At 44.0% G+C, this 21271-nt stretch overlaps 3 protein-coding genes across 15 annotated transcripts in view; 1 reads left to right on the top strand and 2 right to left on the bottom strand.

Moving 5' to 3' along the window:
* Window positions 1-5479, bottom strand: part of HOMER3 (homer scaffolding protein 3) — a 41954-nt gene extending 36475 nt beyond the window's left edge. For all 6 annotated transcript variants that reach the window (XM_046904695.1, XM_040653768.2, XM_046904697.1 and 3 more), the window contains exon 1: window positions 17-5479. The gene's annotated coding sequence lies outside the window, so the exon portion shown is untranslated. The remainder of the gene's footprint in view (window positions 1-16) is intronic.
* On the bottom strand, window positions 931-16177 carry SUGP2 (SURP and G-patch domain containing 2). Of its 7 annotated transcripts, none has more exons than NM_001396335.1 (11): window positions 15889-15942; window positions 15567-15686; window positions 12726-14360; window positions 12216-12333; window positions 11055-11560; window positions 10757-10868; window positions 9761-10275; window positions 8803-8867; window positions 8387-8523; window positions 5375-5495; window positions 931-4425 (listed from the first exon to the last, which is right to left on the bottom strand). In NM_001396335.1, the coding sequence occupies exons 2-10, from the start codon at window positions 15679-15681 to the stop codon at window positions 5375-5377; spliced, it is 3324 nt and encodes a 1107-aa protein (NP_001383264.1). In that variant the 5' UTR covers window positions 15682-15686; window positions 15889-15942; the 3' UTR covers window positions 931-4425. The 7 variants fall into 7 exon arrangements, with proteins under 7 accessions (NP_001383264.1, NP_001383266.1, XP_040509480.1 ...); XM_040653546.2 differs by having other exon boundaries at window positions 942-5197; NM_001396337.1 differs by lacking the exon at window positions 5375-5495 and having other exon boundaries at window positions 931-2369.
* ARMC6 (armadillo repeat containing 6) lies at window positions 15993-21111 on the top strand. 2 transcript variants are annotated; one of them, XM_418230.8, is made up of 8 exons: window positions 15993-16061; window positions 16697-16851; window positions 17173-17255; window positions 17528-18098; window positions 18602-18747; window positions 19124-19255; window positions 19852-19989; window positions 20395-21111. In XM_418230.8, exons 2-8 carry the CDS (start codon window positions 16731-16733, stop codon window positions 20605-20607), a joined length of 1404 nt encoding a protein of 467 aa, XP_418230.1. In that variant the 5' UTR covers window positions 15993-16061; window positions 16697-16730; the 3' UTR covers window positions 20608-21111. The 2 variants fall into 2 exon arrangements, with proteins under 2 accessions (XP_418230.1, XP_025000073.1); XM_025144305.3 differs by having other exon boundaries at window positions 16676-16851.
* Window positions 21112-21271: the final 160 nt, after the last annotated feature.

Raw genomic sequence — 21271 nt, 5'->3', positions numbered from 1 at the left:
CGAAGAAAGTCATTACCGTCGGTTCCTAATTAAGCCTCTGTCTTTCCTGACACTGGTTTCTCGAGCAGCGTTGGGACCGAGATACTGACAGTCAGCAGGAGCGGTTGCTTTTCATTTCTGTGTCAAATTACACGCAAAACAATTCATCTTTATTACTTCTATTAAACAGTTTTATATACTGCTTATGTACAGGAGTGAGTGTGGAAAAGACATAAATTACATACGCATGAAGCTGATCTGTGTCTTCTCAGTAACTGACGAGCAGAGGAACGGTGAAATAAAGCCTGGGCTGCTCTGTGTGGGGAGCACTGCAAATTAGGACCGTGCAGAGCCCCCCCCCCCCCCTCCATCAGTAATTAACACACAGCAACTGATAGGGCATCAAACAAAAGCTGAGCTTCCAGCTTCCCTTCCCATGTCCATGCTGTGTCTGCTCAGCGGTTCTCTCTCCTTTCAGATGGCTTTTCGTACTTCTGATTTCCTACCCACCGGTTCTGTCTCTGAAGGAGGTCTTGCAACCTCATACAGATCATTAACCCCAACAACACAACAATCGATAAGGAGCAGCTGCTTAAAAATAACATCTCCTTGCATTATATTTGCTACTTTTCTGTCATCACCTAACGAAACCTAAGCCACCCCTCAGAGCACAGCCTTGCTAGGTGGTAATTTTAAAGAAAATGAGAAGAATTGGGCACAAAAAGCTCAGAGGACATGCTGTGTGCCAGCACTTTCTTGAACAGCTGTCACTTTATTGCCCACAGACAACGCAAACATCTTCCGTGCTTGCTGCAATTCAATCACCTACAGGGCCACAAAAACCACTCATCCCAGAAGCCCCCTACTGTTCCTTGAGCATGTTCTCATCTAAGGTGCTCCCTACTGCTCAAACCTACCATCTGGTTGTGGTTGGACATGCAGAAAGAAGGATGGGACAGGACTTGGAAGAATTTATTTTTAATTAGAAAATAGACCTGTTCGTAGCATAGAAAACAATCCAAACAAGTAACATTTGAGTTTCTGAATCCAGACTTTTTTTTCTTTTTGAGCATGATACATCAAGGTGAAGTTTAAAGCAAAATGGAGTATCAATAGGAAAATGTACCGTACATGGATTTTGGGAAGTAGCATCTCAGCACAGATGAAGCGTTCACACTAAGGATGATGTCATGTTGTCAAAAAACAAACCATAAGTAGGAAAAACGTCACTGTGTTACACCAAAAGAAAGCCTCAGAGACAAACAAACAACCCCCATATTGTTTCCACACAGTTACTCCCAATGATGTATTAGTGGCTGTAGTTCTTTTACTCTGTTAAAACACCTCCCCCAAAATAGGGATCTCCTCATTTCTCTCCTATGAGAGCAGACATTCCTTCTTCTAGAACCAGGTCCTTACACGTGTAATAAGTGTTAAAGGAAAAGGAGGAAAAAGGCAGAGCTGGGACTCCAGCATGTCTAGTAAATCTTGCCATAGGTGTCTATAAGAGCAAGGGACAGGAGGCTCAGCCTGTATCCTTAGCAAATAAATACCTTCACTTCACTTCTCAATACAACGTGGCTGCACAACTGTTAAAGTTCAGTTTGCTGCAGGCTTTTTCTCCTCATATCCCATCTAAAAAATGAATTCAAATTTAAAGGCAACAATAAACCACACTGGTATATGCAGAAAGCTTTGCTTGTCTTAAAGTCAGTATGTGAAGAAAACTAGAAACAACTGTGAATAAAAGGTAAAACTGGCGTTCTAACTGGAGCACCATGGTTCTGGCATTCGTGTGGAGAGTAACACTGCTGTGTATGGGTTTAATACACTGGAAGCCACGTGAAGAAGTAACTAAAAAATGATTTAGTGACTGTTCTCAACAGAAGCTTTTAGCAGCACAGAAAGAGAGGGACCTTCCTTCCCTCACACACTAAAATTCTGCTTTACACATACATAACACTGCATAATCTCAATTCCACTTGTTAGTGCCAAAAATGATGCATATCTCTTACAAACGGCCAAACTCACAAGCAAAACATTTAAACCATATAGTGTTTAGTTCTACATTTATTGCAGATATTAAAAGATTAACAATGCTAACAGTTTTACTTACACTGAAAGGAAACGTCAGTTACCCCATAACATAAGCATCTACTGTTACTAGCTAAATGCTACTGCCAATTTGCATGGAACAGAAACTAGCAAATTGCTCTGCAAGATTAATGGCAAAGCAAAAACCAAAAAAAAAAAAAAAAAAACAACCAACCAAAGAACAAAACAAAACAGAAAAACAACAAAAAAAACCAACCAAAAGACAGCAGACACACCACTGAAGTTAGTTAAAATGTTCACTGAAGCTTGCAGTCTTCATGGAAGAGAGCCTGGAACTAAAATAACAGAAAAGAAGCTAGTAAACTTTCAACAAGGCAATGTATCTGCATAACAAATGTTTCATATGTACATACTTAAATTTTCAAATCAGAGCTGCCTGCAAAAGCAGGTCAAAATAAAAGGAAATTCCTTTTGCAAAAGGAGTGTAAGGTCATCTCTTGGTAACACAAGATAAAAGTGGCAAATAGTAACTCACGTGAGAGCAACACTGGAATCTCAGCACCAATACTGCTCTGTTGATGTCTTGTCCAAAATTAAAGTTTGGCACAAGAAAGACAGACCATGCTATGACTACAGCCATCCAGAGTAGCAGATTAAGGTTTTCCCAATGTTTTAGTTTCAAGACAACATTATACTCTAAATTGAACTGCAATCAGAAAGGAAGGTACCATTTTCCAATCTGGATATCCCAGATTGGGCAAGTAGGTGTTTAGTAAAGGCACCCCAAAAGGTACTATGCCCAACAAACTCAAATCAGAACAGCGCAGAATGCTGATATAGGGTGAGAGACCGGATTTCAGTCCGGTGTGAAACGACACTGCCTTGTGCCTGTCTGCAAGTAGTGCAACGTATAATCAAGAATGCTACCAAAATGTAAAGGTTAAAGAAGAGGTTAACTGGAAGTTTGCAAGGAAATAAAAACCGTGAACAGAAAAAGTGGCAGCTTCATCAATGGAACTAAAATAAAAACTATTCCTTTTTGAGAAATAATTCAGAAGGCAACAATATTAGCTGCAGACTGTCATTGTAAAACAGACAGTGATTGGCAACTCTCCTCTTTGATAGGCTCAAGTTTTACATTACATAACTGCTAACCAGGCACAGAAGAGAGGCAGTGAAGAATACACCCAGCTGGGAACTTAACAGGTACCACCAAACACCATAACTGATGACCTTTAAAGTAGGTGCAAAACATTTATGGATTTAAAGCATCTCCAAGTAAAGCAAAGCCTACAGGAAATCTCTAGACCATCAAATGTCTTTAATCAAATATGATAACCAGATAAACTTATTTGTATTCATGGATTTCACACTTCAGCTTCTTGTTAACATAAAGGTGAAGACACGTGATGTCCATGGAAAAACAGAACTAGCAGCGTGCTATTTTTCTATACCTGCCATTATGGTTTTATTTAGTGATCAGTGTGCTTCAAAGCAACTAAAACAGTGGTCAGAAAATTACACCAAAACATGACACTGTTTCTTTTAGTTTCACAAACCCATACCATAAAGAAAAACCTTGCATTCATGATGGTTGTTACAAGCCAGAAAAAGTTTGTTGCTACAGAATGAAAACGAATATACTCCCTTTCAACCAGCAGGGTTTTTAATGGAGAGAATATAATGTTCTCAAACAGCAGGCACAGGCAAGTTTGTAACTGAAGAGCACATTTTCTTGTGTATTTGTCAGTTAGGAGCTTGAGATGCTGCCACACTATGGTGGAGTGCACAAGCTCTTTGCTCTGTAAAGAAGCATGATGCAGGATGGAAACATCAGCAAGACAGCACTCACTCCTAATAAGCAAAGCATGCGTCAGCTCAAGATGAACTCTTTAAAGAGAACTTCAGTTAAGTAGGTTTGGGTACTGTAACATTCAAGTGAGGACTTTTAACTAATTTGAGGAAGGTAAAGATGGAGAAGTATGTTAAAAAAAAATGCATTACATTCTGCCACTTTCAGTAATCCAGTCACAGAGCTCTTGTTGATGTGCTTGTCTGAAAAAGATGAATGATCAGACTTTGAATGTTTATTTGTGGTAACACTGCTAAATCTTTCATGTCTTCAGAGCTGCTTCACCAAGAAGTTAGGAATTGCTTTTTGTTGAAGCAGAGTAGGTTAATCCAGTCTTCTCTCTCAGTAAATTCTGAAATAGTCCCTCAGAATTACAAGCTTTTTGTCTTATTTCATGGGGCTTTTGAATGAAAACTTCTGCAAAGCCAATATTTAATAGAAATAAAATTATACTCTAAACTGATGGTCTTACAAAACTGATGATCCACTTCCAGATGACTTTTGATTATTTGATTTCCAAGTATCTTCTTCAGTATTTTCTGCAAACACACAAATCACACCTGGTCATGGCTTAAACTTCCTTGAGAGGGAAAGATATCATTCAAGAATGTGTTGAACAAGAGCTGCAACCTTGTGTAAAATCAAAAAGCACATATAAAATATGCACTGCTTGCTTGCTACAATGGAAAACCTTAGCAGCCAACGTTTTCAAGGAAGGTTTCGGTGTTCTCAGACTCAAATGAACTTACTTATTCATCCTACACTTCAAGTATAGAATCCTATATAAAATAAGCAGGTGGGTACAGATTCTTCTTGAAACTGGTGTGTGGAGGAAAGGAAACTGCTTTATGCAGACTTGAAAAGCAGATGAGAAGATGAGCCCATCAACAAAACGTAGTGAAGTATAAACTGAACTGCCTGGTAATAAGTTTTTAATTTGAGAAGGTCCTTGGCTTCCAAAAGGAACAGAGCCAAAGCAGGCAAGTCGCAATGGTAACGTTGCTTTTTCTGTTGGTAGTAAGCCGCCTCATTGCAAAACAGGCAAACGTGGCCTAAGACAGAGGTAAACTGGCACTTCCAAGAACAAAAACAGTTGTTTCTCCCTCAGAAGATGACATCCAAGTTGTTAGCTTGCACAATTAAATACAAGACTAACTTTAATCTTGGAAAATAATAATACATAAGCGTTCAAATCCACTACTACAGAACCAACCAAGTGTTCTTCATACTGGCACTCTCTGCCGAAGACTGTCACACTGCAGCCTTTACATATCCGTGCTCTTTCTAATGAGCGAGTCTCTTATGTCACACCTAGAAAGTAAGATTTGGGGTAATTCAGCAGTTCAAGGTAGGTCTGGGTTTTCATGAAATGTTAAGAAGCCAGATATACTCATGGAAACAATATTTTCTTGGTAAAAGAAGACTTTAAAAACCTGTTACTTTAATGTTTGCAGGAATTCACAAACCAGACGTGTCCATTGCACATACCTATTTACTTGCTCTTTTCTGCCTGTACATTTGTATCATTCTTTGACGGAAAACATCAAATGCATCTTCTTTATTTTCTTCCCCTGCAACACCCAAGCCCTCCCCTGCAGAGGTAGCACCCCTAGGGAGTAAAATGAATAGTTAGAATATACTGTTCCTGTTACATTCCACAACGTGTAGAAGAGATCTAAACAATACCTTCCAACAGACACAACCTGAGGGAAAAGTAACTCTGCTTCATTTATGGGAGAAGGGAGCAGAGACTCAGTACCTGACATCAACCGTAAAACAATTCCCACCTCCCATTACGCATGCAAACACCCACTAGAAGAAACCACTCCTATGATATTAAGGGAACGGTGAAGACAGTTACCTAACAGAGCAAATTCTTACACGAACTTTCACATTAACCACTTTAATGGGAGTAGATAAGATCACCTGCTGAAAGGATGGCAAAAATTGCCTTGTTTCTTACGTTTCAAAAGTGACAGAAGTCAGAGACTTTGAGGAGTAAGTAGGAAACATCACAGAACTCTGGATGAAAGATGAAATTTTTTACCAAGGGGACATAATACTGCTTGCTTGAGATTTCTAGTACCCAAAGCAAGCTAAAGTCTTGCATGACAGACATCATAGACAAAACCCAGAGCTCCTGACCGTTCAGGGGAAAAATAAAATAAGTTAACTTCCTTCTCATCACCAAAACATACCAACAGGAGCAGATAGGCCTCAATGCTATCAAAACAGCATTCTATCCTGGAAGTACATGGGAGCAGATGACCCACAAGAATGTGGAGATACAAATAGTTAACAGAAACATCTTTCTCCAGCTTTATGCATAGAACACAGACATTACAAAGCTAAGATTAATGAAAATTCTGCCACAGGAATGATCCTCTGTGCCAGTTTTATCCTCTGGGTTCATCATATTACCATAACCTATTAAAGATTTCATTACATGAAGTTGGAAAAACTTTTCAACCCATGCACTGAAATTAATCTGAGAACCTTAAGTAGAATAAAGAAAAATGGTTCTTATCTAAATTCTGTAGTAACAGGTCCACTTAAGGCAAGTAGGTTGTTGTGCAATGGTAAGAGAATATTCGCAGGCTCTAACAAGCAAATTCCACTCTACAGTCCACGCTACCAATCCTGGATACTGTTTTTTTTTCTTCTGAACTGAGCTGCCACAGCTGTGCATCTGACCAGTTCTCCAGATGGGGAAGAGTAATTTAACATTGGTATGAAAACTCCATTCAAAACGTCTGTAGCCATCATTTCCTCAAGGGGTCACCACTCAATTCATATAACTTTTACAGCAACAAAAACATGAGTTGCCCTAGCAGGCTTTCAAAGAAAAGCCTTAAGCTTCTCCAATAAAAAAGAGCCCCAAGTTCCACTGTGTGACAACTGATGTAACTGCATATATTACTTTTAGATATAAAAGTGCTATACATTGTTTGATATAATGCTACACTAGAATTGGAGTGTCTACCATTACTAATCCATCACCTTTTGCTAAGAGAAGATGAGACAGCATGCCGACTTTTAAATAAGTCTTCAGCAAAAGAGTCGGTAGCTTTAAAAGGTGAGGCAAGAGTGAAGGCTACAGGTTAACCGTAACCACATGGAGCAAAAACCCAAACACTCTGCACTCTAACAAAGCAACGGGAAAGTAAAACATTAAGTTGCACTGATTTCATTCTCACTGAGATGAGCCTAAAGTATTTTCAAAAGAATGATTTTGACTGGAAAGTAAAGAGAGGTGGACACCATGAAAACAATCAATGATATGGACTTACCTCTACTTTACAGAAAAGATCAATGAGTTTTTGTAAGAAAAACAAAATTTCGCTATTCTACATCACTTTATGGGTGATAAGTAATGGACTCAAACTGGCAAACCAGTATTTTCACATACTAAAAACACGGTTCTTAAAGATGGACAGAAAATTTTAGAATATGAGGAGCTAACTATCAGAGCAAATATAATTAAATAGCTTATTATTAGCTGTGCAGCAAGACTTGTGCCAGGAGCTATAGAAATAAAAATGTTGATGATATATTCAGACCCAACAGGTTTTGAGGTTAAGAACGCACAGTTCTGACACTTGTGAGCACAAAAGAGCTGCAGGAGAGGTAAGCTGCTTTCTCACTGTCCAATTGCTGCAGACCAATGGAAAAAAATACAGTAATGGCCAAAGGACCACAGGGAACCATAACAAAAATAGAAAGCAAACAACTGGAAGTATGCCACCAACTAAAATGACCAGTACTGTCAAAGGCATGAAGAGAACGTTAACCCACAAATTCTACGTATGGACTAGAAAGCTTGGCATATGGGTTCAGAGACAAATAAACTGATTCTGCCTCCTTATTCAGTCAGGGAGTTCACATCCACTCTTCAGCAGTAGACACAGGATACAGCAACTTTAAAAGACAAAGTGAAGATTCAAAAACAGAAGTACATTTTAAAGGAAAAAAGCACACTTACCTTCTGGTGGATGCACTTACCTCTTTCAGCATGCAACGGAATGAACCACATATTTACAGTGAAAATAATTTTGTTGCCTCAACCTAGGGAGTACCGTGTATGATATTCTCAGAGTCTATTTATATCTTACATACCTAGCATGTTGGCAAGGAGATCCCCAAGATAGCAGGTATTAAAAAAACAACTAAATATACCAAACAAAAACATCTCCTGAATAATAGGGGAACCCATATATCTTTTGAAAGCGTCCACACACTGCAGCATTCACACTGCAACTTCAGTGATGTCAAAGTGCACAGCAAGGAACAGCCAACTTCCAGACCAGACTGTGCTCAGCCTGGCCAGAAAAACGCGTGAAGTCTCCACGCTCTACTTTGCTGAGGCCAAAGACCACATCAAGAAGGAAACAAAACACGGAATTGGCCACATCAAGGAGGGTTAAGATAGAAATAGTTACTACTAGGATCCCAGCCTGTTCCATAGCTGCCAGATTGCTGTAGCTTGTTCCCATTACATACACTTTTACAGGCTCTCTGATTCCTTTTCCACGTGTACCCAGGCCATGTCCTTCTTGCCAGCCCATCTTCTGAAGCATCTGGAAGCCTACATTTCTGTTTGTCAGTTTCTTGTGTGAAAATTCTAAATCTTTTGGTTTCTGTGGAGAGAATAAAAAGCAGACAAGCAAAGATAGTTTCTGAAGCCACAGAGAAAAAGCCTACCTAACAGTAAGTGCCTGACTTGTTAGTTTACAAAAAATAAAAAAATAAATTAGCAAATATATTTCAGGTTCTGAAACTGTTTTGTTACATTAGGATTAAGACACAGCTGCTCGATAGTCTTATCATAAAATGCTTAGTTTTCAGAGGCTGTCTCCTGTAGACACAGCTGATTTTCAGATTCCCAGAATGAAATGCAAACCAGAAGAGCTCTTTACCTTCTTCTTCTTTGTAACGGGGCAGCCACGAGGCCTATCATAAGCAATTCTGACAGGTTCATGAACTGCAAGTCAAATCAAAGACAAGAATCAGCTGTAAAGAAAACCACATTTTAATACAGAACCCAAGAAGTACACGATCAACTGGGACTCTAACTCAGTATCTTGGCCTAGAATCAGAATCATCAAGAAGTACCAGAACTAAATCAAACCAAACAGTAAGACAGTTCACACACACCCCACCTCAGTTACCAAAAAGAATTAAGTGCACTCATGTATTTAGTTTCATACACATCTTGCCAGCACCAATACATTGATGAATATATTAAGGACTTCGGATCTTTCACTTCCAGAATTAAATGAGGTTATTTTATATCATTTTCATATCACAAATGACAGCCTTCACCAATAAAAATCATTACCAGAGTGAAGACATTTGTTAAAGTAGATGTAAAGCACATATGATCAGTTTTAAGCTCCTTATCTCTCAATTCTCAGAATATTATGACCCCCCTCCACCACAGTGGCTGTACTGACAGAATCTGACAGGCCAATCCAAGTCTAAATATATGTAGAACAGTCAAACGTTCAAAGTGTGCTCAGTGCTATATTTCAGTCTGTCAAACCCGTCACACGCTGATGAACTGAAACCTCCAAAAATGATGACCATGTTTTTTCTTTAAGCTGCAGAGGGAAGACAGCATTCACATATAGTCCAGAGGACACCCAAGGAGTGATGTTTGATGCAGGTAACCTCAATCTAGAAGCAAACTTAGCTATTGTGCCACACTACAAAAACTGTTACACCATTTACTCTGTTTTGCCTTTGTCACCTGAAGTAAAAGCTGTATTTATTTTTCTATTACAGAGATGCAATTCTTTCAACGACAATCAGCAATAAAGTACATACAATGCACAAATTCTGCACCCATGTGTTCAAAATACAAGTCACACTCACCTTTTGGTTCTTCTATGAGGCATATCCTTTTAGACGCAGGAATCATACCAACTTTCAGAGACTTGCTGCTGATTCTCTTGCGTGGAAATAGGGTTCCAGGAGCAGGAGCTGATGCCTGTGTTGACAGATTTGGTATAGCACCATCAGATGATGTAGCTAGCTGCGTTTCACCTGTTGAAATTTCCTCTCCTGTTTTGGAAATCATCTCTTCAGCAAGGTTCTCCACACTTCTACCTGCTGAGATATCATCATCTTCTCCCTCCTCAGCTTGCTCCATTTCTTCCAAAGGCCGGGAAATATCCTCCTCAAACTCAGTTTCCTCCTCATTGTCTTCCTCTTCTTCTTCATCCTCTTCCTCCTCCTCCTCTGAAATATCCACATTTCTCTCTTCAGGTTTAGCATCTTCTCCAGCATCAGCTGCTTCTTTCACATCACTGAAGTTAATAGATGGACATAACTCATAGACCTTCATGCGGTAGAACTTGAAAGCAGAACTGTTTCGATCCTGTAGAAACCTGGACAAAAATTGCAGTGAAAACATTATCAGGAACATTTTCTTATTTGGAAGAAAGGAACAACTGCGTTATTGTGTTGTAAAGAATTCAGTGCAATGATCTTCATTATACAGATGTACAAGCTAAGGCAAAAAGCTGCCTTCGGATCACACAGAAGGGAAGCAGCAAACCCCAGAAAAGAATCTTCCAACCTCCCCGAAGTTCCAGCCATGTGGAGCATATAGAAATAGGCTTAGTGATTCTGAGGGAGACAGAAGAAATCACAGGGCTCCACCATTGTTGGCACAGTACAGCCAGAAGTGAAACACCTCTACTAATTTACACCAGAGCACATAAGCCACTATTGAGCAGAGCCTCATTTAAAAGAAAAAAAACAACAACCCAATTTAAAATACTTTGGCAGAACACTGTTTCAAGATGCAAGCAGATAACTTAGGCTTTCGATGTTTTTTTTGTACAGATAAATGTATAGGTTACTCACCAAAGGTCCGGGTTATCCGCACTGTTGTCTATGCTGAACTGCTCAATTTCTGGTCCTACCTGAGCGACAAACTTGGCAAGCTTCTCAGCCGTCTCCATCGTTTTAGCATCCACTGCAGGAAACATATCACTCATTAGCTACAGCTTCATACAAAATCTGCACTGCTGGAAGGTCAGTATGGCTCAGAACTATCTACTTTAGCTGAACAAACATCATTAGAATTTCCAGCAGAACATTCTACGAAGTTCTTTTCCCACATAATTTACTATTTAAAATCTAATCTTGAATTGTCACTTACCATCAGGAAACTGACAGGGCAATGATGAGAAAAGTTCAGGCGGTGTCAGTAAATCCTCTGAATCCACCCTTTCTTCTGACGGCAGAGGGACCTCTGAACTGGTGCCGCATTGTGAGGATGAGGTATCGAGAGAAGAATTCTTCTCAGACGTGGTGGTTTCTGATACAGAAGGCTCTGATTGGACTGAATCTTGAAGATGCTTGTCTTGGTGTTTCAGTACCGTACCAGCTGAAAGCAAAGTCTGCGTCCCTATGGTTGTTCTCCTCACCTTCCTTCCTCGAATTCCACGCTGTGCAATAACTCCAGTCCTTTTCCTTTTGAATAGCCTTCTCTTAATACTTGCGACTTTCCTGGCATACAACATGGCCCTGACTGATTCTGTTGCAGATTCTTCTAGCGTTCCGCCCTCACCACCTGCTTCCTTTCCTGACGATGTCTGTCTTTGCACCTCTGACAACTTCAGTCTGTAATATTTGTATTCTAGACTATCTTCATCAGACAAGAACCTAAATAAAATCATATACATAAAACAAAAGCCTAAGCCAAAAGCACAACTCATCTCAAGTTCTCAGATCAGAAATTTAGTAGCAATTCATCTTTTTTTCCAGGGTTATACATCAGCCACTACGGCAACTCCACTTCTAAAGCAGTAAGTAAAGATAAAGTAGGCTAAGCAAATAAATGATGGAGGGTTTTGACATAAATCATTTGGCCAGTAATTAATCAGCCTTGCTGCAATTTACACATGCAGAGATGCTGTTGTATTAACAGTAAATGCCTCACCTTTAATTTTCCAAACATTATTTGTAGAACACCACACCCCTAAGTCTATCACATGACTATATATTAACTGCATTTATTTATTAATTTCACCTTGTACACGTAAATTGATTTGAATATCTCATATTTGGATCACTATAGTAATTACTGACGGGTCAAATAGAACGTGGTCTACTAAAACAAAAGCACGAGGACAATTTCCAGGGGTATCAGGGAGGACAAGAGGCTGCAGAAACATTTTCAAACAGTCTAACTACATATACTACAGGCTTCAATCTCACATCCATTGAATGAAATATGGAATTTAATGAAATATATTCCAAATACCTTCAGTGGAGCAGAGCAAGGCAGTATTAGGGCACACTGTTCAAACACACCTACCAATATTCAGGACAGTTCTTTTGAGCATTTCTCTCTTTGGCAGACAAGGTTCCTGAAACAATGCTATTCACCAGCTGTTCTATTGTTTCTACAATTTTCCGATCAGCTCGCTGTGGGACTGTAGGGAAAAATAAAATGCAGTCATATCAACAGCTTTAAACATATGCCTGCAACTGATAAAACCATAACGGTACCATCTCTGACTTCTCCTCTATGCAAACACTTATCCCATAACACAGTCAGCGACAGATGTGGTCCCAGCCTCTCCCCAAGGTGACAGGTCGGTGGGTAGGAGAGGGGAAGGACACGCTTTCACCTGCACAAGCAGGTACAGAGCAGAAAGCAACAGCTACAGCAGACAGCATTACCCACCTCAGCACTGCCTGTGATTTACATGGAATTCCCACAATCTGTTATTCGTGAACTAGTAAAGCTGTAGCAATAAGGCAACATTCTACTGACAAATAGAGAAACCACATACTGCAAAGAATCTTACAAGGATTCACTCACTTTTAACTTTTGTGTCAGGAGAGGGCTTTTTAAGCTGCTCTGTGGACTCTGCTTCAGCTTTTTTCATCTGAATTGGATAGCCACTCTTCTCCAGCCAAGCCTTTAAGTTCTCAATGTATTCTCTTCCAAACAACGTCGAATCATCAAAGTTTGGGAACAGTGTTGGTGCTGGAGCCATCTCCTGGAGCCCTACAGCTTCCAGTATTTTCTCTTGCCTGAAAACAGACGCTAATGCAAAGGTCTGACCCAGAAGTGCTAACGACTTACGACAAAGAGAAACAGTGATCTCAAAAGCACTCGCCATTTCTCTGGGGTTACCAAAACCGTTTGTCTTAATGCTTAATTCATAAGCATTGCAGGCCATAAGCAGAGGCGTAACACCCTTTAGCAGGCGGTCTTGTAGCCTCATTATATATTTATCAAACGGTTTTATTACTTCAAAGAAGCAGTTCTTTGTTTTCACAGCACCCTTGTCCAACAGCATATTTAAAAACTCATTGTCCACCTTGGGAGTTTTCAAAGCAGCATGCTGTAAACTCTTGATGGTAAAGAAACAATAATCTCTGTGTTCTGGCTTTAAGGAGCATTTGAACGAAGCAAGCATTTTTGCACACGTTTCTGTCTCCAGCTCAAAGAGAGCTCCAAAGAGTCGGGAAAATTCCGCATCGTTTTTTATGGTGTGAAATCCAGCCCATTTTATGATTTGTATTCCAAACGTTGAGAAAATGTCAGACTTATCCACAAGGTCAAAATTGAGATTTCTGAAAACATGTGCAGGCTTCGGGAGCCTGAGAATAGGTCTCGGGGTGGCTATAGCTGGCCTCTGATTAGGTTGTGGAGGCAGCTTCTGATTGAGGTGCTGGATGGCCACCGGCCTCTGGTTGGGTCCATCAGCAGTTTCTGGCATTTGATCAGGTTGCACAGTTGGCTTCTGATCAGGGCCTGGCTGCAGCTTTTTAGGGTTCCATTTCTTTAGGGGGGGTTTGATGTCTCCTTTGAATAGTTTAGCTTTAGCAGCACCCCTTGTAATACGCTTTCCTCGCAGGACTCTTCCCCTGCCAATGTTGCCCCTCCGTATTGGGGGTCGGAACTCACTGTCAGATTGAATTCCAAAGTCTACATCATACTCCTGATTTTCCATGTTGCCATACTCATCTTCCATGAGTCCTGGTGATCTAAAATCACCTAAAATATCTGAAGAACTAAAGTCAGTTTCATGTGGTCCAGTAGCTTCCCAAGAGTCAGGATGTCCATAGTCCTGATCATGAGAAGCCAGGCCACCCCGAGGCAGGGGGTGCCCATAATCCCGGCCATGAGAAGCCGGCCGCCCGTACTCCCTGTCGCGAGATGCTGGGTGCCCATACTCCCGGTCCCGCACAGCTGGATGTCCGTACTCCCGGTCATGAGATGCTGGGTGGCCAAACTCCCTGTCACGAGATGCCGGGTGGCCAAACTGTTCGTGGTAGTAGTTAGCTTTCCTTATGAGAGGGCTTGCAGATCTGTAAGAAGGTCCTGGATAGTCATCTCTAGGGTTCTCAGCCCAGTCGTCATGGGAATGGTGCTGGGCATCGTCATATCTTCCATCATCATGGAAACTGTCTTCATATCTTGGTCTTGGGACTGGCCTCGAATGAGCTGCAATGACAAAAACAAAACCACACTGATGCACCATACGTGTTTTCCTGTATACATTAAATAGCAAAAAGCACTGAATGACTAAAAAAGCCTATGGACACATTACAAAGCAATTTATTAAACATGAAACATGAGTTCTGCCATAAAGCTTCTTTTCTTCTCACTTTCTGCCTAGAAAGATTTCCATGTTGCATATATAACGCTTGTACGGCATTTCTCCATGTAGAAATATCAGAAGCGTTCACATTCTGTTCTCACACCCAATGTCAGAATTCCACAGCAGAACAGCAGATAATAAGGGAACATATAAACAGGAAGGGGAACGGCTGTTTACGAGTGTGGATAGCAATAGGACAAGGGGGAATGGTTTTCAGCTGAGACAGGGGAGGTTTAGGTTGGATATTAGGAGGAAGTTTTTCACTCATAGGGTGGTGACGCACTGAACGGGCTGCCCAAGGAGGCTGTGGATGCCCCATCCCTGCAGGCATTCAAGGCCAGGCTGGATGTGGCTCTGGGCAGCCTGGGCTGCTGGTTGGCGACCCTGCACATAGCAGGGGGTTGGAAGTGATGAGCATTGTGGTCCTTTGCAACCCAGGCCGTTCTATGATTCTGTGATAATATCTGCTACAAACACAACCATCTAGAATGACAATAAAGTCAGAAAGGATGGAATTTCCTGTACAGAACGCGGGAATCCCCACTGCAGTAATTAAGCTCAGAAGGCAAAAGATGTTTGGAGAAAACACATACTTAATTTTGCTCTATTTTTTTTAAGATACGACAACTGGAGTAGAAGAGATCTCGATTTACAGCACTGCCTCCTGCAGATGGAACCCACGCCATTTTTCCACACCTTTCAAACGGGAGCTTTAGAAGGCAGAAGGACGCGTTTCGCAGCCATTCACCACAGCTTTCGCCCTAAAAGCCACACTTCATACAAAGCCTCCAAGGCTGCAAAGGCGCCGCCACGCAGCCCCAACACCGCCGCCCTTCAGCCGGCGCCGCTCACACCGCCCCGCCGCGATTCCTTTGTCCCAAATTCGGCTTTTGCCCTGAATTTGCACCCCGCGTTCAAACAGCGCCGGCCGCGCCGAGCCGTCAGCCCGCAGCCGAGGCCGATCGTGGCAGCACAGCAGCGCAGCAACGCAGCGCTCCGCCTCGGCCAAACGCGCGGACAGCCGCCGCAGCCCCGCCGGGTCCCGTTACCTTTGAAGTGATGCATCGCCTCCTGCAGCGCATCGCCCCGCTCCGCGCGGTACCGCTTCACCTTGTCCTGCACCACAGCATCGAACGTCTCCCGCGTGATCCGCCGCGAGGCCATCTTCCCTGCAGCGAAACAGCACAAAGCGGCGCTCACCCGGCGCCCTCCGCCAGGGGCGGCCCGGCCCGACGGGAACACCGGCGCCTCCCGCGCTCCGACCCCTCAGCGGGACGGGACGGGACGGGACGGGACGGGACAGGACAGGGAGGCCCGGCTCGGCCCGGCCCGCCCCGCGGCCCGCCCCGCCTCAGCCGGCCCTGCCCTCACCGAGGCGGCGCCCCGCCGCGCTGCCGCAGCCGCCCCACCGCCCGGGGATGTCCCAGCAGCCCCCGCGGCACGCCGCGCTGCCCTCACTCCCGCCCTCCTTTCTCACGCGTGCGCGGCGCAGGCGCAGTGCGAACGCAGCGCGGCTGAGGGACGGCGCGGAACTGACAGTGAAGGTGCGGGCCGGGGGCGGGCAGCGCGGGAGAGGACGGGGAGCGGGAGAGCGGCCCGCGGGTTCCTGCGCCCACTGCGGCGCGGCTCGTATCTCCCCCTCAGTGCGCCTGCGCAGAGTGCTCGACCCGATGCGTGAGCGGAGCGGGAGCATGGCGGCAGCGTGCGCGTGCGCAGTCGGAGCACCCGGGAGCTCTTTCGCTCCGCATTTCTTCGCCCGGGAGAGGTTGCCGTGACTTTTTTAACGCGTGCGCCCTCGAGGGCGGGCGGGGCCGGCGGCGTACGGCGGCCGAGGCGGGTCAGGCTCAGCCCGCGGCCCTTTGTCAGGCGGGAGGCGGCCGGCGGGGAGCGGCGCGGTGGGACCGAGCGCCGGGGCTCCTCCAGGGCTTGGGCCGCGATCCGGGCCCTCTGCGGGGGCAGAGCCGAGCCGAGCTGAGCTGAGCTGAGCTGAGCTGAGCTGACTGCGGGACCGGCTGCCTCCGCATCTCAGTGTTGGGCCTCGGAAATCTCCGCCCGTTTGCCTTTAGCCGTTAAAAAGCCCGGCCCGTTTGGCGATGTGTTTTCGGTTTTGAGCGTTTCTGCGTTGAGGAAAAGCCGTTCCGTTACCGCCTCTCCTCAGCTCACTGCGGCCTTTTCTCAGCGCTGCGCTGCGGCGGCGGCTCCCGCGGGCCGCGATGGGCTCCAAACACATCGCGCAGGAAACGTTCGATGACGCCGTGCAGGAAAACATCGCGGAGTTCGAGATGGATCCGGAGGAGGCTGTGAGGGAGGCCGTGCAGCAGTTCGAGTCCCAAGGTACGCGCGGTCAGCTGCCCCGCCGCGGGGGGGGCCGAGGGCCGTCTGTGGAAGTGCAGCCGTTGTAAATCGGGGCCCGGATACTGCTGATGGAAACCTGGTTGTGTGGAGGAGTTATGGCTGAAAAACTGCTCGAAGTGAAACTGCACAGTGCGGTCTGATGGACAAAATTGAGGTTTTTCTCGTTCCTAATTGATGTTTACTTGGGCGAGCACTCTTCTGGTGGCAGATCCTTGACGCGTTTTCTGCACTGATCCTGAGCTGATCCTTGGCCTCAGCTCCCGTAATTAATGTTCTTCTTGTTTCTGTTTTTCCTTTTAGGTGTCGATTTAAGCAATATTATCAAAGCTGTGCGGCAGCCGGCCTCTGAAAATGGTCAAAAGCAAAAGCACGAAGTTCTGCTGGTAGGACTGCAGCTCTGTGCTGTCCTCTGGGTGTGGGGGTGAACTGCTCATTGAAGTCACAGGCTGAGAGATGTGGAGCGTAACTTCTTCTGTGTGGAGTTCTTCCAAGGGTTTTATGCAGACAAAACGCTGCTCTTTGAGACAGCTGTTCCTTAGCTTTGTCCAATTACTTTAAATATTCAAATTTGTTGATGTATAATAATAGCTGTAATAAACCACTCTTGCTCCCATAGAGTTCAGGTTGAAAAGTAAATCTCGTTTTCTTTTTTCAGACTTTAGATTCCCTTGGGAGATGCGTTGCTGACTCTGACCTCACTGAGATGGCTGAGCAGCTGGTGGTCTTCACTGACCAATGCAAAGAACAGCTGGCTTTCCGCTACCTGGCTGGGCAGAATGGTGCCTATCCTGTGGTATTCTCTGCCTGCCAGTTGGCTTCAGGAGACAGGAATTTAATGATGAAAGCCTTTAATACTCTGTCTGCCATCTTGGATGGGCAGCCAGACTTACTTGACTCCGCGGGCCAGGATCTACTGCTACAAACTCTGAAGGAATATAAGGAGGATGCTGAAATGACGCTGGCTGGGATCCGTTGCATTCGGCACGCCTGTCTGAAACACGAGCAGAATCGCCAGGACTTTGTGAAGGGTGGGGTTCTGCCACTCCTGACTGGAGCCATCGTCCTGCATGGAGACAGCGCTGACGTCGTCCGAACGGCCTCGTCTGCTCTCAGGATCATGACGTTTGATGATGACATCCGTGTGCCCTTTGGTCATGCTCATGATCACGCCAAAATGATTGTGTTGGAAAACGACGGGTTAAGGGTTCTCATTGAAGCTGCAAAAGGTAAAATTCACCCTATGACCGTTGGTCCTAATTTTGAATCATCTCTGCTTTCTTATCCTAAAACTGTGCTTTGTAACTTGAAGCTCCACGGAGATCACTTGGAAATTTGGTACTTACGTGATCTAAGTCCTTTGAAGTGTGCCCCAAGAGAGAAATCCAGTGGATGCTCTGGAGGATATTGGCAGCACCAGGGTGACAGTTACAGAGCTATCTGTCAGTCTGTCTAGGAAGTACTTCACAGCCCAGAGCAGGACTACAGACACAATGTCCTTGCTGAGGTGCTGCATTCCTGCCAAGGAAGGATGCTCTCCCTGTCTAGATACAGAGCAAGCAGAATGCCATCTGTGATAATCTGTTGTAAGATCTAAGTGGGAATTAGCTGCTTCCTGGGGTGGTGTGTTGCTTTTTGTTTGTTTGTTTTTTAAATGAAGAAAAGTACAACACCTTGAGTCTGCTAGCAGGCTTCCTGGCTCATAATTCTTCCATTCATCTCTCCTTTATAGCATTTACAGATAACTGCAGTGTTCTCAGTGAACTGTGTGCCACCCTTTCTCGCCTCTCTGTCAGGAATGAATTCTGCCAAGAAATTGTGGACCTTGGGGGCTTAAATTTTATGGTGTCTCTCCTGGCTGACAGCATTGATCACCCAGTGAGTAATATAGAATCTACTTGGGGGACAGAAAATAATGCAGCAGATTTGATTTTTCAAATCCTGGCTTTGAGTGAGCCTTGATGCATAATTTTAGGTCCAGTTAGTGTTGAAATCCAAGTGTCGATCCCATTTACCTCTAGAGGTTCAAGAGGATTGATTGATTCTTTAAATGTCTTTGGAAACCTCTGCCAAACTAACAAGTTCCTTGTTATCCTGCCTAGCAGGAAAGCGTACCTGACATCTGAGTTGCTGAGGAGTTTGTAGCTGGGAATTAAAATTGAGTGGAGTTGCTGGGGGATGTTGTAGGTGACTCAAAACACTGCATGACTTTTCCTGCTGCTTTCTAAGCTGTTCTTTTCCTCAATGAATGCAGGATGTGGTGAAGCAGGTACTGAGTGCCATCCGAGCGATTGCAGGTAATGACGATGTGAAAGATGCCATAGTTACTGCTGGTGGAACTGACCTTATTGTGCTCGCTATAAGCCATCACCTTAACAACCCTCAGGTATGCAGCTAATTGCTTGATGGTGGTGTCCCACAGTGGCTGGGAGCAGAGGGCTTTGGGCTGTGTAATGCAGGGGTCTTACCATAATAGGCAGGAGCGATCCGCAGCTTTGCTCTGCCTTGTGGTAAACAGCTTATGCTGAGAGCAGATATGCTTTATGTATTCGTATTAAATGATTATACTTACTTTTATAACCTGAACAATGCACTGAACCTTTAACATACCTGTGATATGGAGTGGGTATGTGCATGATTTGGCATATATGTGTGTAAATGTAAAGGTATACTCATCTACTATGCTATACTTTTTTCTTGTCCGTGAATCAGTCTGGGACTACATACAGCGTTTTATACCTCCAGGGCTGCAGCTCAGCCCCTACTGAAATTGTTCTAAATCTGTTGTAAATTACCATATGAAACTTGCTTTACGTGTCAGAGAAGCACGATGTTTCAGGAAGAAACTAAAGATTGCTATTGTTCATATTATTATTTATTAAAGAAGTCCCCAAACAGGAGAACAGAACTCTGGATTCTTTGAAACGTTCTTGTGTTAAAGCAGCATTTATAACCAGTGTGTCCTTGCTCTTTGTCTTGTAGATCTGTGAGCAAGGTTGTGCAGCACTGTGCATGTTAGCTCTGCGCAAACCTGAGAACTGTAATGTCATCATGGAAGGTGGAGGGGCACTGGCAGCTCTTCAGGCTATGAAAGCACACCCACGAGAAGTGGCTGTACAGGTATTTGCCTCTTGATCATTCAGTCAAGATTGGTGTTGCGTTCACTGCTTCGTTTCTCCTTTACTTGACAAATACCAAAAAGTTCTGAGCATATGAGGAGATAGGGGGTCCTGCTGCAGCAGCTCAAGCTTCTGCAGCAGCATGATAGGAAAGAGCATGCATGGAGGTGGAAAGGTGGGTCTCCTGTCAAAGAAACATCATGTCTTAGTATAATTTTAGAAGCACTTGATATTGTCTGGGTGCCATTGGAATGTCAGCAAATGTGGTCTTTTATAAAGTTCCATTGTAAAACAGCAACTGTACTTTGTCTAGGAGTTTTATTCTTCTAGAAGATAGTTTGTTGCTGTCTATGGCATCTCACGTTTGGTTGCCCAGATGCTAATCTCTCTCATTTACCTCTCTCAGAAACAGGCTTGCATGCTGATCCGCAACCTGGTTTCCCGGAGCCGAGACTATTCTCAGCCCATCCTAGAGATGGGAGCTGAGGACCTAATAACAGAAGCTCGTGCAACACACAAGGACTGCGATGATGTGGCCAAAGCTGCACTGCGAGACCTTGGCTGCAAAGTGGAGCTCAGAGAGCTGTGGACAGGCCAGAAGGGGAGCCTGGCACAGTGAATCATCCATCTCCTGAGCAACAGAGCTTAAAGGCATCTACGTACGTGAAGTCTAAGGGGGGAAACAAAGTGGCATGGATTAATTTGCAGTTACAACTGAACTGGAATATCTGAAGCAAATGCCTGGCTTGTGAGGCTGCAGTGAAGTGGGTTTTTTTTGGGGAGATACAGCTGGAATGGCTTTATGCATTCACAGGCTGCAAATCAGCTCTGTATAGTAATTGTTCCTTGAATCATCTAATGCCTGAAGATGATCTGCTTCCCCCCACCTTATGTGTGTTACTTGTGTACAGGAGAGAGCTGTTCCCATGTGCTCTGCAGTAAGAGCAAAGGAGGATGTTGATGTGTACCATGGCAGCTTGCTCTGGTTGTTTTGTCTGCCCCGTGCTGATGGAAGCTAGCAGCCTGCTCTGGTAATGGGAAGGATGAGGAGGAATCCTGTAATTTGTGAATGTGTTCTGTCCTGTTGTGCTGTTCTTCTACTAACTTATTTTATTGCTGCCCATATTCTGTGTTGCTTCTTTGTTTTGGATTTGCAGCCGACGTAAAATCAAGTGGGGATTCTGAATAGTATGGCCCAAAACAACACGCTTTAGGACAGTGCTGTTTGCTTCCAGGAGGAAAGATCCTGTTCTGTTCCAGTGAGATGAGCGAGTCAGGGATGG

The sequence above is a fragment of the Gallus gallus genome, chromosome 28 (genome assembly GCF_016699485.2).
Source record: "Gallus gallus isolate bGalGal1 chromosome 28, bGalGal1.mat.broiler.GRCg7b, whole genome shotgun sequence".
Lineage (NCBI taxonomy): Eukaryota > Metazoa > Chordata > Aves > Galliformes > Phasianidae > Gallus > Gallus gallus.
This window is presented reverse-complemented; position numbering and strand designations above follow the sequence as displayed.